The 19,116-nt window shown below is 36.7% G+C and overlaps 1 protein-coding gene across 1 annotated transcript; it reads right to left on the bottom strand.

Annotated features, from left to right (window-relative positions):
* Positions 1–536: 536 nt before the first annotated feature.
* On the bottom strand, positions 537–6,911 carry LOC137388381 (uro-adherence factor A-like). The gene is made up of 2 exons (XM_068074869.1): positions 6,860–6,911; positions 537–2,119 (listed from the first exon to the last, which is right to left on the bottom strand). The coding sequence occupies exons 1-2, from the start codon at positions 6,909–6,911 to the stop codon at positions 537–539; spliced, it is 1,635 nt and encodes a 544-aa protein (XP_067930970.1).
* Between the last annotated feature and the right edge of the window lie 12,205 nt (positions 6,912–19,116).

The following is a 19,116-nucleotide window of genomic DNA, read 5'->3' as shown; positions in this document are numbered from 1 at the left end:
TAACATCTTAATCGGATATTGAAAATTGAGCACTGTTCAATACTGTACATTAATCAGCCTGTATTGTCTCACACAAATACTTCTAGACTAGAATATGGTACAATATGCATTTGAATGTACTAAAATTCTATATAGTGAAATATCGCTACAGTAGTGGCGCAACATGTGAAATAGTGATGCGAAAAAAGCATTTTCATGCGATTACTGTAAAATAATATTCATGTAGCTGCAATAAATGTCAGGAATAATAATATTACATATACTCTACGATTCATAGACTAGCAGTGCATTGTTTTATTCACGATGCAAAACACAGATTGACTGCTAGAATGTTATTGCAAGAGGCATCAATTTTGTTAGAAACTAAATATCTACAAAGCCAAAAGCCCTGCAATATCACTATGCCAGCATTGACCATTTCCAAACAGCGATAAGATAGTTTTGATCCATGCTAACAGATTTAGTTAAAGCGAAACTAGAGGACACGTCAATCTATAACTTAATTCATACTGGATACATGAAAATACAGTGAGCAATCACTGACATTGTTTTTTTAGGCTCATGCCATGGTTAAACGGGCTGTGTAACACTGCATCACTGTGTAACACTGCATCACTGTGTAATACTGCATCACTGTGTATTACTGCATCATTGTGTAACACTGCACCACTGTGTAACACTGCATCACTGTGTAACACTGCATCACTGTGTAACACTGATTCACTGTGTAACACTGCATCACTGTGTAACACTGATTCACTGTGTAACACTGCATCACTGCGTAACACTGCATCACTGCGTAACACTGCATCACTGCGTAACACTGCATCACTGCGTAACACTGCATCACTGCGTAACACTGCATCACTGCGTAACACTGCATCACTGTGTAACACTGCATCACTGTGTATTACTGCATCACTGTGTAACACTGCATCACTGTGTAACACTGCATCCCTGTGTAACACTGCATCACTGCGCAACACTGCATCACTGTGTAACACTGCATCACTGTGTAACACTGCATCCCTGCGTAACACTGCATCACTGTGTAACACTGCATCACTGCGTAACACTGCATCACTGCGTAACACAGCATCACTGCGTAACACTGCATCACTGTGCATTACTGTATCACTGTGTAACACTGCACCACTGTGTAACACTGCATCACTGCGTAACACTGCATCACTGTGTATTACTGCATCACTGTGTAACACTGCACCACTGCGTAACACTGCATCACTGCGTAACACTGCATCACTGCGTAACACTGCATCACTGCGTAACACTGCATCACTGCGTAACACAGCATCACTGTGTAACACTGCATCACTGTGTAACACTGCATCACTGTGTATTACTGCATCACTGTGTAACAATGCATCACTGTGTAACACTGCATCACTGCGTAACACTGCATCACTGCGTAACACTGCATCACTGCGTAACACTGCATCACTGCGTAACACTGCATCACTGTGCATTACTGTATCACTGTGTAACACTGCACCACTGTGTAACACTGCATCACTGCGTAACACTGCATCACTGTGTATTACTGCATCACTGTGTAACACTGCACCACTGCGTAACACTGCATCACTGCGTAACACTGCATCACTGCGTAACACTGCATCACTGCGTAACACTGCATCACTGCGTAACACAGCATCACTGTGTAACACTGCATCACTGTGTAACACTGCATCACTGTGTATTACTGCATCACTGTGTAACAATGCATCACTGTGTAACACTGCATCACTGTGTAACACTGCATCACTGTGTATTACTGCATCACTGCGTAACACTGCATCACTGTGTAACACTGCATCACTGTGTAACACTGCATCACTATGTAACACTGCATCACTGCGTAACACTGCATCACTGTGTATTACTGCATCACTGCGTAACACTGCATCACTGCGTAACACTGCATCACTGCGTAACACTGCATCACTGCGTAACACTGCATCACTGCGTAACACTGCATCACTATGTAACACTGCATCACTGTGTAACACTGATTCACTGCGTAACACAGCATCACTGCGTAACACTGCATCACTGCGTAACACTGCATCACTGCGTAACACTGCATCACTGCGTAACACTGCAACGCTGTTTCCAGTGATGCAGTCTCATGATGCAGTGATGTGTTGATCTCTCCGAAAGCATTGGTGTTTTTTTCATAGAGCTTCGCATTGCTCACTTTTGATTAATTGTTATCAAATAACACGAGCTTTTTGTTAGGTTACTAGAAACAACAATTACAGTATTTTCGCTATTAGCGTATGAGAAAAGGATTATTTATAATAACTTTTAATTTCCAGCTTCATTGGCCAGTACATGGCTAGCGCTGGTAAAACCTTTACCATAATCTTTACCGTTGTACGAGCCGTGTCTGTCTGTCGTAACAAAGCAACGGTAGAAGGTTGGAAAGAACGATTGCCTCATATAGGATTTGAACTTATGATACCCCACAGCTCAATGGACTGTGAGAATACTAGTTATAAATAGAGAGTATAAGTCATTTTGAAAGAAACATTGGCATGACACTCCTTTTACATCATCAATGCCTTGAAGATGTGGTTGCGTCAAAAAATTCGATTTAATGAAATTAAGACCCATAAAAGGCTAAAACATCAGCTACAATTTGATGCCATTTTTGTCTTTGTAGACCAACCCTGTCCAGAGATATATGCGTTTGAACGAGGCCCTCTTTTAAAAAGTTCCACGTTCCAGCGGGTGCTTCTTTCGTGACGTCACAAGCAATATATCTGAAAAGAAACCACGAGCGATAAATATGAGGTCGCTTCCTTAGCCAATTATCAGCGCGAAATTTTTATATAGGCCGTAATAAATGTTATCACTCGTAAAACGTGTTGTCTGTGATCTCAAATTTAGGGATTTTACTCTATTATTAAATCGCATGGACATCGATATTTACTAAATTAATTAACATCATTACTTTAATGAATTACTCGATCAACACGTTTTATTGGCGAACAACATACATGTAATTGTAAAATTGCTGTAAAGTTACTGCGAAGGTGACTCCGAGTTTTCTTGGCATCAGGTAGTTAAAGTTCTACGGAGGAAGATCGGAGGATGGAGGTAAATCTATCTTTTACTTTGAGTCTCCTATAGAGTTTCCTGTTGAGTTTATATTCAGATTATATTTCCGGTTTGAGGCTAAAATGTAATTTCCTGCGTGTGCGAGATACGTATGTACAGTGAGTTCTTGACGGCTTCTTTTTAATCTTTAGCATCTAGCTATACAATGGCTTAGATTGATGAATATACTAAAGGTAATATTATAATATATGTACTAATTAATAAAATTATAACTTTTGCTATCACTAAATCATCGTTTTATTGTTTTTTATCGGTTCACCTAGCTACATTTGCTTCAAACTTTCTGTGGCAGCTTTATCTAGTAAATTAGATTTATGATTTGACATTAGATGTTCACTTTTCACTTGTAGAAAATGAAGAAAATCGATTGATCAATGCAAATCTTAAATTTCCAGAACCAAAGCTCCGAATCGTTGGCTTGGCGTACTTGTGCCTTTGTTAAACGTTTATTCGTTTTTAAATTTACACTCGCAATCTACTTAACTCCCAATTTAAAAACTTTCAATAGATACGGTTTAGAATGACATATCTATGAATGACATATATTTCTTGCATTTGTTTTACTGATTACAGAATGTTTATGTTGTCCCACCAGCCGAAGCAGCTTTGTCAGCGTGGAATCTGCCATAAAGGGGAAAGAGAGACTTGAATGTGTGCTGCATAAACCATGTTTTTTTGAGTTTGTTGCAGTAGATGAATTTGTCTTATTGTATCAGCTAAAACTCTGTGAGTGGCCATGACTTGATGAATATTTTTAATAAAAGCTTTATGCCGAGATGAAAATATTTTTGCTTGTAAAAATTATATAATAAAATAATATTGTTGAAGATAATGCAAAACATGATTTGCAGAATATTGTAGTGAATTGATATGGTATATGGATGTCCGCAGAACTGGAGAATGTGAGTTCAAATTCAGTTTGCAGCAGACTTGTCATCCTTAAAACTCTATCCCTATGTAATGTATATTCTTTCCAAAGACGCGGCTTGCTTACTTACGGTAGTAAGAAACTACTAGTCGGTGTAGGCAATGATATACAGCCCCGCCCCAAGGATAGGCGACGGACATAAGGTGGGCGGGACTGATGGGAGGCTGTTAGTATATGGGTAGCGGCGGAACTGTGCTGAAACAAAGACCTTATTCAACATAGTTAGCTCGATAGAATTACCGTAGACCGGTAGAATTGGTAATCGGTACCCAAATGTTTACACAACATTTGGAGAAAGTGAGTGGAACAAATTTTTAATTTTTGTTATCTGATACCTTTGAAACATTCATAATAATGCATCTGTAGCTGGATTTAAAATTTTATTCTAGCCAACATGAGCAAATACAAAATAAGATATATGCCAATAGAGCCGCGTAGGACTAGACTTTTATCGCAAATAGTCGATGTGAATACGAGAGATAGAGACAGGTTGTATAACGCGGGACATCATTTTGGGCAAGTCTGGGCACGTTTTTGTGGCCTGAGCGTTTTTACGGCGATCAGATTTTTTCGATTTTAATCTCCAAAGATCTTGGCAATGCGATCGCGTAACACAGCAAACAACATATCAACTGATAGAGAAAAAAATGCTTTCTTTTAAGATCAACTCAAATTTGACGCTTTCAGGGAGTTATGTGACATTCAGCATTGTAATAAGAATCGTAAAGAATAATTTACAACTTTTCAAATGTGTATACTCTATATTTAAATAAAACAAGTCAAGTGTTGTACATGTGGTGCGGAAGAAAAATATTAGTGAACTTTATGGTTGTTAAACATAAATGCAAGGGGTTTGTCAATCCCAGAAATGAGGAATAATGAAAACTAAAAAAAGCCAGCCAATGACAACTACCACAGCGCTCAGTATGAAGGACTGAACAACCATTTCTGAATGACGAAAGTAACATACAAGGGATGAGCAGCTTCTCAACAGTATTCATACGATTTCTAGCTCAAATTGTGTAGTTTCACTCAGCCAATCGTGCTGCTTTTTAGTAAATTGTTTTATATCTAGTCACTGGTTATTACTTATTAAACATAAATTTAATGGTGTTAACAGTTTTCTTTGTTAAAAACTTGTACTAGAATTTAATGTCATTGGTATTACAGTGATCTCGCACCTGTTGTGGTTGCTAGGTGCCAGCACTGACCACTAAAAGTGAAAAACAGTCAAGCGGTGTCAACTCGCCATTTTTTACATTCCTTTAGATTCCTTCCAGATTAACCATAGTTTAAATGTTGAGAGGCAGTTGGTGTGAAAACAAATGGGAGGCCATGAAGAAAATATCTAGTTCAACATTGCTTTACCTTAAAACACTGATCTAGACTGGCTTGCTTGTTCATACTTTCAACAATAGAAAATATATGCTACAAAGAGATCAGCTGGCACAACTTTTGTGAATAACTTTCACCCCTGTAGCCTTAGATATATGGCAAGCTACTCCAGGGATATCCGGTTTCTAAATGTAGTCATTAATCTGTCAAGCTCGTAGGGTAATAGCTGGTTTTTTATTTATTCGAAATATTATCAAAATTATTTGGACACTGACACTCATCTGTGTCTCGTAAGTTGAAAATATGGCTATTACATAAAAGTCAGAAAAGAGATCACCAGGCTAAGAAATCAGCTAACAGCATGCTTTTGGCTTTAATTTTGTAGCTTCATGCTTGAGTTGACAAATGAGTAAATATATGACAATTGTGTATTTTGAGACCTCATCCGATGGCTGGTTCACACTATATCGCCATATATATCAGAGATAATCACACAATACATCGCTGATCAACTGTAATAACAATGTTCACGCGTTCACAAACCCACCTACACGTGTTCACATCAGTGAATAGTTTGCGGTATAGAGTTCTCATTATACGATGCAGTCGGGAAGACGATGAAATACCCTACAGGATGAAAATATTCGCGAAGTTAAGTTTCGCGCATATTGCCTTTTTCATGCATATTCGCGGATGAACACAATCACTCTTTATTAAGGGTTAACTCTATTGCAGCTAGCAATAGAGTTAACCCTTCACGTGCGCACACCACGTGTTTAGGTTTCTATTTAGCTGACAACTACAAGTTGATCATGCCAAGTATCAATAGCTGAAGTGTTGAATAAAAGCGATCAGTTTTTAAACAAGAGAATGAACTAACGCAGTTAATTATGGAAAAACGTATCTGCACTGCAAATCAAATACATACCATAATGTCCAGATCGGAATCATTATCGTCCTCAACTTTGGTATTAGAGGTTGATGGAGTCGATTTTAATGTAAAAAAAAGGTAAACGAGGTTTCTGCAATGACGACGCTATGCCGAATAACTTGTGACAACCTTGAATGATTTTGTAAAATAGTGTGATGCATTGGCAATGGGGTTAACTCAAAGCCCCGGCGATGATTTAAAAGAAATTGGAACTAACCTACATTTACTACTTCTGCCTAGCGGCTAGTTTTTAATTTGAGGCAGTAGTTATTCTTCCTTGTGTTTAAAAATAGAACTAATTATTCATGGAATTTAATAATTCGCGAAAAAGACTGTTTGCGAATTATTAAATCCATCGAATATTTTCATCCTGAAGGGTACTAGTTCCGCAGCAACTGTCATGAAAGAAAATATAGGTCAATCAATCTACGACAGCCAATCGTGATCCTCAAAGCGGTACCCATTGCATACGCTGTCGTAGATGCTTGGCAAATTATCGGTAAAGTTTGAAATCTACAAACCCTCCTGACGCATCCGCGTTGCCTTGGTGAGGTCATCGGTAACGGTGCACATAGTTGATGAATATTCATCGAGGTGACAACTCCGACATATAGCATTATAGTGTTATAGTTATAGCATTATAACCCTTTTATGGGCAAAGAAACGTTTTTGTCGCTTCGCGATACTCCTTCAAATGGGTGGAGCAACGTTTTTGTCGTTTTTAGTAACATATTTTCTTATTGCGGTTGTTGGTTAGCTAAATGCAGTTTTTAGTTTACTTTTTTGACCGATAGCAAGCTACAATATATTGGCTTCGGTTAGCCTGTAAGATCAATTTTCCATTTGCACAAAACGATCGTTTTAAGCAGTAATAAATACATGTATATATAAAATTGCGAAAAAACCTGGAAAATTGTTCTAAATAATTTTTAAACTTTTTTCTTTTTTGTTTTGCTTTAGCCGTTATTTACTGAAAGCTTCGACAGTTTTAATTTAGTTTATCGCCATGGTGACTTCTAAGAGAACTCCCCAAGATTATTCTAATATAGCAAGTACTAGTACCAGAGTTACTAAGAGAATCACAGATGACAGTGACTTTTCAGATTTAATAGCCAGAGATGACAATGAATCAGGTTCAGATTGTGACTGGAATGACTTTACACCTGAAAGTGATATTGAAGAAGAGGCTGGCAGCAGTGATGATGATGAGGTTGGTGGGGGATGATGCCAGTGCCTGGAAGAATATTACCAGTGTGAAGGGAGAAAAATCTTCTACAATTCATCAGTTTGCAGCAGTGACAGGTCCAGTATTTACTCCAGTAGATGCTCAACCAGTAGAGTATTTTGAAAAGTTTTTTGAGCCTGTCAATCCAGGAGGTGCATCTTTGTGGGAGCTCTTTGTTACAGAGACTAACAAGATATACAATATATATATTTATCTTGGTAGATCCACTTATATAAATAATTTCATGTTATACGTTTTGATTCATTTATCATATATAGATATATGTATACACATCTGGATATATACATGTACATGTATACATATTATTGCGCGTCTATACATAGATATATGCACATAATAACATACAAAAGAGTGTATAAACCTTATAAAAGAAATCAATTTTCCGGAAAATTAATTTGCCCAGGGGGTCTGATATAGTCCTGAAAGTTCGCCCGCGAAAAGATTGAGGCTTCATTCAGCGCCTTGTTTGTCTTTGTGCAATCGTGTGACCAGCCCTTAAGACAAACCTACTGTGGTTGGTATGTCAGTTGTAATGAGTCGACAACTCTTATGAAATTTGTGCGCATGAACAGCAGTTGCTAAATCGCAGACAAGTTAATGGTCAAGAATCGCCGCATTTTAGTTAATCAAAGTCCTCCAAATAACAGTATCTGCACAAAGCATAATCAATATAGTGTAGAAAATATCTAAATGATTCTAAAAATGGAGGTGTTTGCACTAAAGAAAATGTACAGTCGCATTTGAACGTGTCGTCTTTAAAAGCACTCATTTTACAAACGTATCGCATCTATATACAGTCATACCTCGACATACGAGTGCCCAAACATTTGAGAAAATTGCAATACGTGCAGAATTTCCTCCTTAGATACGAGTAATCTTTGAGATACAAGCATACGAGCTGGTTCTCGGTGGCCACTATATGCTCAAGTATGAGAGGCTGCTTTCGAGAACAACATCACTCAGTCTTTCTCCTTGAATCAGTTTGAAAAAAGTTCTCAAAAAGTTAGCTAAAAGTCAGAGTGAACGCGAGACAAAAAAGCGCCAAACAGATAATGAAAAATTAGGAAAATAAACATATAGAATCAAGTGTTCGTCTGTCGTCGTTCATATGTCCAGTTAAGAGTGATTGGTTAAAATACGCACGCTCGCAGTCCAGTGCTCCTTGAGAGATCCATGCTGTGTAATGATTATATGCCCAATTATTCCAAGGCATGGCAAGGTAGCAACGTTTAGCGGTGGTGTGCTTGGCTTCACATACGGGCAGGCAAATGTATGAGTTCAATTCCTATGAGGTGCAATCTTTTTTCCCAACACTCTTAGCTGGCTTCGTACAGACGACTGGCTCACACAAGTAGAGACTAGATGAATGCCCAGCATTGCCTGGGTGCTAAAAAAGTTTTTGCACAGAAAATTTATTTCTATTTAACATATAACAACAGTTACCATTCTAACCTTCAAACTTCATATCATGAAAAACTAGTTTTGTGCATTTGAAATAAATTTAGAAAAAAAATAAAACAACTGTAAGGGTGTTTAGATGCAAATGTGAAATAGTTAGCACATAATGGCTAAATAAAGTCTGTGTTGCTACGATTACAATGAAAACTTATTTGGTATACAATTTAGATGGTTTTAATTTGTTTCAGTGTTGATATCGTAAGGCGAAAATATATAGGGTGGTATAGAAACCCATCGTAATAGTCAGCAAGTGATCTGTAGAAAAGTGTCCACAAAATCATATTAATATTGAATCGTTTACATCAATAACAATTAATTCTCTCGTTATCCAACTCTAATGTTTTTCATTTTTTTGCTGTTAATAGAAATACCAAAGACACCATAGAAATAATTATTAACTGTATCAGGCTAATGGAAACTCCTGGTTTAACGCGATTTTGATACTTCGAAGTATATAAAAACGGTTTACATTTATGATGGTATGCGAATGACTAGTTTTAGGCTAAAAGTTGTGCTGAATGCGCATGCGACTAAAAGTTTATCATTACATGTATTTTGTATTATATTATTTGTGCATTTGTGTATTATATCGTAAATGTTTTGCTTTGCTAAAAAAACTGTTTCGATGCTAATATCGCCTAGTTCAGCAGTGCAGAAGAAGAGTTGAGGTCAAAAGACAATGTGGAAGATATTGAACAACCAGAAGATGTTCATTCCATTGAAAGCAACAATCAGAACACAACTGGCCGAGCAAAGGATTAAAATATTTTTGTTTCAAAGACGCAAATTTTTGTTTCTGCATGTATTATAAGTATGGTCCGTTGATGTCACTTGTTCATAAATATATATTTGTAGCATTTGATAGATTATTGAAACATAACTTTAAAATTTGCAGATTTATAGCATACTATTTAATAGCATCATTGCAGTCTCTGATCTTAAGGTCCGGCCACACGTAACGAATTATTCGTTCAATCTGACCGAATTCATGAATTTCACAGAATTCACAGATTTATTCGGCCGAATATCACAGAATTGTCTGAGCTGTTCATGCACACCGAATTCGTCGACGAAACGCTTTTAATTGGCTAACCAATTTTTTTTAGCGAGCACGATTCTAGCAGCTTTGACAATTGGTATAGTCCAAGACACGTACGACGACATGCAATAAAAGTATCAGCGCGATATAACCTGATATACATACGATGCAACTGCCTAGATGCGCTAGAGATGGCAACTATTTCTGCGACGGAGCTTTTGTTGCATAAAAAGAAATTATGGGCACCGGGTGTATCCAGTATTGTCATTTAGATGTTTTAGAAGCTATAAGTTTTTTTTCTCGATAATAATAATTTCTTTTTATGCAGCAAAAGCTCCGTCGCAGAAACAGTCGCCATCTGTAGCGCATCTAGGCAGTTGCAACGTATGTATCAGGTCACATCGCGCTGATACTTTTATTGTGTTTCCTCGTACGTGTCTTGGGCTATACCAATTGTCAGAGCTGCTAGAATCGTGCTCGCTAAAAAATTGGTTAGCCAATTAAAATCGTTTCGTCGACGAATTCGGTGTGCATGCACAGCTCAGACAATTCTGTGATATTTGGCCGAATAAATCTGTGAATTCTGTGAAATTCATGAATTCGGTCAGATTGAACGAATAATTGGTTACGTGTGCCCGGACCTTTACAATGGATTGACGCTTGTAACTCCTTTTCTATTGCACATAAAAAGCTAGTTTTGGCCGCAAGCTGTAGCAGGCATATCAATGAGTGCAATGAGCTTTTATGCAACATTGTTAAATATATCGTAAAACCTCTAATTGAATGCCACCTCTATTTAAACACCGCCTCCATCTTTATGAACCCATAATATCAAGTGATCAGTAGAAAAGTGTCCACAAAATCATATTAATAATGAATCGTTTACATTAATAACAATCAATTCTCTTGTTGTCCATCTCTAAAGCTTTCCGCTTTTTTCATTAAAACTTTGAAAGCAACACCATAGAGATAATTAATAACTGTATTAGGATAACAGTAGTTCCTTGTTTAATGCACGCTTGATACTTCGAAGCACACATACAAAAAACGGTTCAAATTTACAATAGTAGATGAACTTTGAAAACAACACCATAAAAATAATCAATACAATGTTACTGACTCTAGCTAATGGTAGTTCCTTGTTTAACACGGTCTTAATACTTTGATGTGCATAAATGGTTTCAAGTTTTGGGCCAAAAGTTACGTTGAGCGAGCAAAACTTTTACGCTTTGCATTTGTACTAAATGCAACGCGTAAACGTTTTGCTGTTTAAAAAAATTGTTTGGATACTAATATCGACTAGTTATGCAGTGCTGAAGAAGTGTTAAGAAGACATTTTGGAAGGTATTGAACAACCAGAATATGTTCATTTCATCAAAAGTAACAATCAGAACGCAGATAGCCTAGCAAACGATGCAAATATTTTTGTTTTAAAAACATTAATTTTTGTTTCTGCATGTAATGTATGGTCCATTGATGTCAATTGTTCATGAATATATATTTGTAGTATTTGATAGCTTATCCTTATATAACTTATAAATTTGGAGATTTATAGAATACTATTTGAAAGCATCATTGTGGTAATCTGATCTTACAAATGATCGACGCTCTTAACTCCTCTTCTATTGCACATCAAAAGCTAGTTTTGGCTGCAAATTGTAGCAAACATATCAATGAGTGCAATGAGTTTTTATGCAAAATTGGCAAATAGATATACAATAAAAATATGTCTACTACCCAATTGATCGCCAATATAGAGAAAAGGTTGAGAAATAGAGCGCCATGGCGTTCAATTAAAAGTTTTATGGAAGATATAAAATAAAAATATGTCTTCAAATTTAGAATGAAATAAAAATTGAAAGCTCCAACAAACTGTAAAGCAGGACACAGGCTATAATATCATTGCACGTTAATTGCAAACGAAAGATATCAACTGGTAAAGATATTTCTCGGCTTCTAAATGCATATTTATTAAAGGATCTTTGACAAGTTGGAGGTAAGTTAGCAGATTTATTGCATCCAAAAAGGTTAATGTCGCCCCACCGGAAGGCGAGGGCAAACTATAGATGACATTCGCTTCACCCATGAAAGGGCTCAATTTATCTTCCCAAAATTCTGACGAGCTATTTGAACAATACAATGCCAGCCACTATTTGAATGCCACCTCTATTTGACAGCCACTATAGAGGAAGGGCTGGAAAATAGAGCGGCATGGCATTCAATTAGGGATTTTATGGTAACTTAAATGATTTTAGCTTACTAAACACATACTTAGACTAAGTTTCAGTATGTATTTTATCAAACCAAACTTCAACTTTGTCATAAGCTAAAATTTTATTACTTATCTGTTTTCAGTTTCGTTTCTACTATAACTTACCCTACAGGATGAAAATATTCAATGGTTATAAAAATTCGTGATTTCGCGAACAGCCAATTCTGCGAATTATTAAATTCCACGAATAATTAGTTCTATTTTTAATCACAAGGGAGAATAACTACTGCATCAAATTAAAAACTAGCCGCTAGGCATAAATACTAAACGTAGTCGAGTTCCAAAACCTTTTTAAAATCATTGCCAGGGCTTTAAGCTAACCCCACTGCCAATGCATCACATTTCTTTACAAAGTTATTCAAGGTTGTCACAAGATATGCAGAATGGCGTCATCGCAAAAATAGCCGCTAGGCAGAAGTACTAAACGTAGCCGAGTTCCAAAACTTCTTTAAAATCATCGCCGGGGCTGCGAGTTTTATTGCCATTGCATCAAACTCTTTACGCACAAAATTATTCAAGGTTTTCCCAAGTTATTCGGCATGGCTTCGTCATCGCAAAAATCTTTCTTACAGCCTTTCTACATTGAAATCAACTCCATCAATCTCTAATACCGAAGTTGAGGTCGATCATGATTTTGATCTGGACATTATGGATACGTTTTTCCATAATTAACTGCGTTAGTTAATTATTTTGTTTAAAAACTGATTGCTTTTATTAAATACTTCAGCTTTTGTTTTTGTACTTCCTCAACACTTATTAATATTTTTTCTTTTTTGTGTTTACTGCAGATTGAGAATGAAACATAACCTATTCCGATTACGAAAACTGGAGACAAGTAGTAATATTCATCAAGGCAGGACTATTGGCAGAAAAGCAACCAGTCAACCTAAACCCCTTCATCAACAATAACTCCTTGATATCGCTGCAGCAAACATGATTATATTATATATTTTATGTATAGATATATTATAATTTATTACAAACTTGAGTGTACAAATAAAATATTTCAAATACAAATAAAATTTTACAAACGATGAATGGAGTAAATATAAACAATTTAGTCCATATGGCGGTTGTCTAGCAATAAAATTAAACTGGTACTCTTGATAAGTGAATACTAGCGTGTAATGGTGGGGGTCCTCCCATGCTTTGTGACGATTCTGACGACCCTACGACAGGGATATTTAAAAAGTGACAGACGAGACGACCATTTATCAATGCAGGTGACGATGATTGTGTAAGTAGGATTACTAAAGGTACGGCTACACGTAACAAATTTTTCGTTGGTTCTGAGTTCTGGCCGAAATCACGAAAGACGCAGAACTAATCGGTTGAAATTCACAGAATTATTTGAGCTGTGTATGCTCACCGAGTTCGTTGACGAAACGCTTTAAACAGATTAAACAAATTATTAGCGAGCACGATTCTAGCAGCTTTAGAAATTAGTATAGTCCAAGACATGTATCGCGACACAGAATAAAAGTACATAAGCAATTTAACATAGAACACACGACGTAACTGTTTAAGTTGCGCTATTGTTGATTAGCGAGCACGACTCTAGCAAATTTTAAGATATATGTAGTCCGAGAACATAATGCGACACGCAAGAAAAATATTAAGAAAACTCACCATAGTAAATATGATGCAACCGACTTGATTGCGCTAAAGATGGCAACATTTTCTACCACAAACCTTTTGCTGCTAAAGAGGAAATATAATTGAAAGATAAACAATTTGTAGCTATGGCGTCCAAACAATAACTACATACAATAACGCAATCTAAGCAGTTGCATCGTGTGTACTATGTTGAATTGCACTTATACTTTTATTGTGTGTCATTATACGTCTCTTGGACTATACTAATTGCAAAAGCTGCTGGAATCGTGCTCGCTAGCACGATTCTAGCAGCGCAGAATAATTCTGTTTCAATCATTTCGTGATTTCGGTTAGAACCAACGAAAAATTTGTTTCGTGTAGCCAGCCGTACTTTTACTAACTTATTATTTGTCCATAAATCAACACGTTCAACCGAAACTTCACTAGTTTTGGTTTGAAGCATCTGGCCCAGCATTTATAGACTGTCAAACAGTAAACAGCAATGTAATGCCACGACATTGACAGCAAATCCGTTTCCCAGTCTGTGACTGACAGTGATTATTAAAGACAATCTCGGTCTCTTCTCAGTAAAAGAAATGTAGCCCTAAAAACCTAAGACGGCTGTCACTCTTCGCGGAGTAATCAGCAACACTCCCAAACATCACTAATAAGTTTGTGAAGGTCGCTGGTTGAGCCATGCTTTATGTTAGCAAAAGTTCAAACTGAGCAAGTTTCAGATTTTTAACGGAACCCAGTGCCACCAGAATGGATATTTGTATTAAAATAACGAATGTGAAGAAAGAGGTTGTTTTGGTTACCAACTTGAAAAAGGTGACAGTGATTTTAAAAGTGACGACAGTGATTTTAAGTGACTATTCTGACGACAACTTTGTGTGGTAGGACCCCCAATGGTGCTCTCTGACTAGTTATTTTGGTAATAGCAGCTGTATATCGCTGTCACTGTCTTGGGTAGATGTTAAAGGCGATTTTCTTGCTACTACATGGCTGGTAAGGAAGTTATCATCAGAACTCTCCTTGTGGCTTACTATTGCAAAGTTCTGCCGGTTGGCCAAAAATTTGTGCTCGTAAAGGCGTTTTTGTTCCTTTTTTAAAACAGATATATTCTTCTCGTTAGCAGCTGCGGTCACTTCTGCCTCAATTTCAAGACTTCCCTGAATGATTGGTGACCTTCTAAGAATGACATCTACCACCCTTGCAGTCATTGTGCCTCCGTGTATGATGAAAAATATCTCTCTCACACTAAAACAAATAACGAAGCGATAGGGATGGAAAAAATAAATATTGTGTTTTACCGAAGAACCAAAGTAAAATTCAACTAATTTAGTAAATGGTTTTGAAAAAACTCATTACTTACCACAAGTTCTTGGTTCATCAAAGGCCTCCAAATCGATGAATATTTGTGAAAACCTCTGAACGCAGCGAAAAATGTATAGCTTAGCATGATCGACTCGTAGTTGTATGCTAAATAGAAACCGAAACAGGCGGTGTGCGCATGCGTAGAGTTAACTCTTCAAAGAGAGTGATGGTGTTCAGCCGCGAATAAATTAATCCACGAATATGCATGAAAAAGGCAATTTGCGCGAAACTTAACTCCGCGAATAAATTCATCCTGTAGGGTATAACGAATAACGGTGAACTGAGATAGCGAACATCATATCTCTTTCAGGTGTTGTGGGAGGGATTTTGGCGATTAGCATTTTCATCATTTCGTCCTAATCAGAACACGACTGCTGAATTTTAATTTTGAGAGAAAGTCTTGTCGATATCGTATGGCAAAAAAAGTCGAAAGATTTTGTCCTAATGTGGTAAGGATGAACAAACAAACAGTAAGACGAAAAAATCTTATAACAGGGGCATCATAACCCGAGGGCACGCTATTAATTAACAATGTAGCGGGTGCAATCGCGAAAAGCATATGTAGTCATACTTCGACTTACGAGCTTAATGCGTTCCGAGACTGAGCTCGTATGTCAATTTACTCGCACGTTGGTGCAATTTATTTATATATAGAACTATTAAATATATATTGATTGGTTTCCATACTCTAAAAAATGCAAATAAAACACTCAAAAAACAAGATATTGTAACAGAAAGAACATGTTGGTTATTGTCCTAACTTACCACATGCTTTCAAAAAGCAACAAATAAAAAATAATGCAAGGAAATGTGATTAATTAAAATGTAAAATTAAATACATACAATAGCACCTAACGCTAGCATTTGCCAGAGAGGGAGATATCCTAGAGAGTTATAGAGAGTTATCCTTTATTACAACAGTTGACTTTGATAAATTTGGATTTTATCAAAGTCTTAAAAGACAAACTTAGAAGCAAACCTAAAAACAAACTTCCAATTTTAACTTAACGTAATTAAAATTTCTTCGGCGTTCATAGTTTGAAGTTTTTCGCTGGTTAGCTAATTTTTTCCTTTGTTTTGCTTTCACGACTGGCCGGCCGTTTTAAGATAAACCTATCTAAGGACATTTGCCTTTGTCGCTGTTTCAACATGTTGCGATTAGGACGGACACAGGTGTCGTCACAAAGGGTTAATGCCTGACCCCTAGTCAACTTGTCCGAATGTCTATTTTACAGTTTTGATAGATAGCACCGGCCTTTTCACATAGCATCGTTTAAGTTACGCTGTCACCGGGCAATTGTTTATCCAATGCCTGAGCAGTCTCTCCATCAGCGGTCGTGAAGATCGCTGCGCCGTTTAGAAACTACGATGTTAGTCCTTTTGCGAACTAAATAAATGCCCTGAATATAATCCTTCTGTTTGATAATTGTGGATGTATTTCTGTCATCTTGCTGAGCTAGCTCAATCACGCATACACATTTCGCATATTTCTCAATAATTTTCTGTTTAATATCAATTTTTATCATTTGCTTTTTCTTTGCATTTCATCTTTCATTTTACTGGCAAACCTTCGGTCTATGCACAGTACTTTTAATTCAGATAATTCTGCACTGAAAATCGCGGACAAAAAAACACGGTACAAAAGTATAACCTGAGCAGTTGAAAAATACAGAGTGATGCTGTTCTCATAAAACACCTCTGGCATACTTGGCAACTGACTCAAGTGCTCAAATCTCAAACATGGCTCGTATGTTAGTGCTAAAACTTGCTTAAAAGCTGGCTCGTATCTCAAGTTTCACGTACGTTGGAGCACTCGTAAGTTGAAGTATTACTTTACAGTATATGGCAAGAGTGGTGCTATAAAAACAGATTAGCTTTGTGGTTAGGCGTGCTTGTTAGTAGACTTGCGATTTGAATGTTGGAAGTTCAAATCCAGTGCCAAAGTGATTTTTCGCTGCTAAAACACTGTAAATCACTATTACTGGACAGAAGAATGACAGACAAACAAACATTGAGATTTATGTATATAGATTAGAATATTCGTTCAAGTTACTCATATTTATTGGGTGAAAAAACTTAGCCAATGGCAACTACATTCATTACTTGTCACCGTTTATAAGCTACTTCAAATTTTAAATGTGTAGCATAAGTAGGAAATGTTTTTCAACAATCTGTTCGATGTAACTATGCATCGAGCTTTTTAATATTTGAATTATGCATAGGCTGGACAAACACAGAAATAAATAAATACCTTCATTTAAAAGCTTGAATGGTAAATTTTGTATGTTAGCTAAAAAATAAATTTTGATAAAAAACTTTTTTATTACCCGTGCAAAGCCAGGCATTCAGGAGTCATTTTACAAAGTAGATATTTAAATCTTGTTCTTTTGATACTGAATTTACTTTCGGATAATTTATCAACTCAGACCAGATTAGATTCAAATGAAACCTAGTCTTTTTACTGCTTACATATTCACATAAATAAGATCTTTCCCATCTAAAGAATACCAGATGATGTCACAAACATCACACAAATTGCCATCATGAGTTTATTGCTTCTTGTATGGGAGGCTTGACAAGACTATCTGACCCTATATATGAGAGTATCTTCGCAAGGTTTGGGAAGATCAGGCAAGACACAGACCTTGAGCACACACCCTGTTATCACAGGTCCAGTGACAAGATGAGGTCTCAGGGAAGGTGTCAAGCCAAGACATCATTTCTTGGCATCTAACGATGGCTACCCTTTGGTCCATACTTACTAATTCTTTGTTTTTGCCCTCTCATCTTTATTCTATACTTCAGTTACCATATCAAGGATGTCAGTTGTGTCAGAGCCACTAATTTTCTTATAGCAAGTAAATCGAGCTTGTTGCTGAATGCATCACGTATGGTGGCATGATGTGACGTATCGTAGAATGCTGAGGACAGCATGATGATGATGTTTTAACATGTTAGATCGAGCTAGCGGGATGCATAGTAAATGTTATAAAGAGTACTATACAACCTACTACCTCATACCACCATGTTATCAACCCAAGTCCACAAAAGCAAACAACAACAACAAAGTGTTCTATTTGAGGAAGTGTTCTTCATGAAAAAGAACTCTTACTAGTGAAATCCAATATTTTCTTAATACAATACAATTATATCTACTATAATTAAATTGCACTCAAAATTTACCATTTTAGGTAAGCTATTGTAGTAACTTGAAATACTTGAAGAACTTAAATAAATTCAATTCTACAAATTTTGATACAGTAAAAACAGACAACTCAGATGACCTAACATATGCCGAATCCTTAATCTTTGTGACCTATTATTTTTAATATTTAAGGAGTGATCTTTTAAACGTAAGAGTTCTAGATTTTATAAAAATATCCTATGCCTATAGCTGTTCCGCAACTCTCTCAAGATCCAAGAACAAGTAGGCCTATACATGTATGAATGAAATTTTATTTATGAACTTGTAATTGCCAAGTTATAATAAATTAATAACTGTAATAACATGATTGAATAAGACCTCTCTCTCCACCTCTCTCTCCACCTCTCTCTCCACCTCTCTCTCCACCTCTCTCTCCACCTCTCTCTCCACCTCTCTCTCTCTCCCTCTCTCCCTCTCTCTCATGTGATGCTCCGATTCATCATATTAAAAAGTTCTGGTACAATAACCTTTCCATATAATACCAATTCCAACAGCACAAATTCGATGAACAATGCTATGCATATCTCAAAGAGTTTAGTGGTGAAAAAATACAGTATTGTAACAGCTGCAAAGCCTGTAAACATC

This window comes from Watersipora subatra, chromosome 1 (genome assembly GCF_963576615.1).
Source record: "Watersipora subatra chromosome 1, tzWatSuba1.1, whole genome shotgun sequence".
In the NCBI taxonomy this organism is placed as follows: Eukaryota; Metazoa; Bryozoa; class Gymnolaemata; order Cheilostomatida; family Watersiporidae; genus Watersipora; species Watersipora subatra.
Note: the sequence above shows the minus strand (reverse complement) of the source record. Positions and strands in the feature narration are given on the sequence as shown.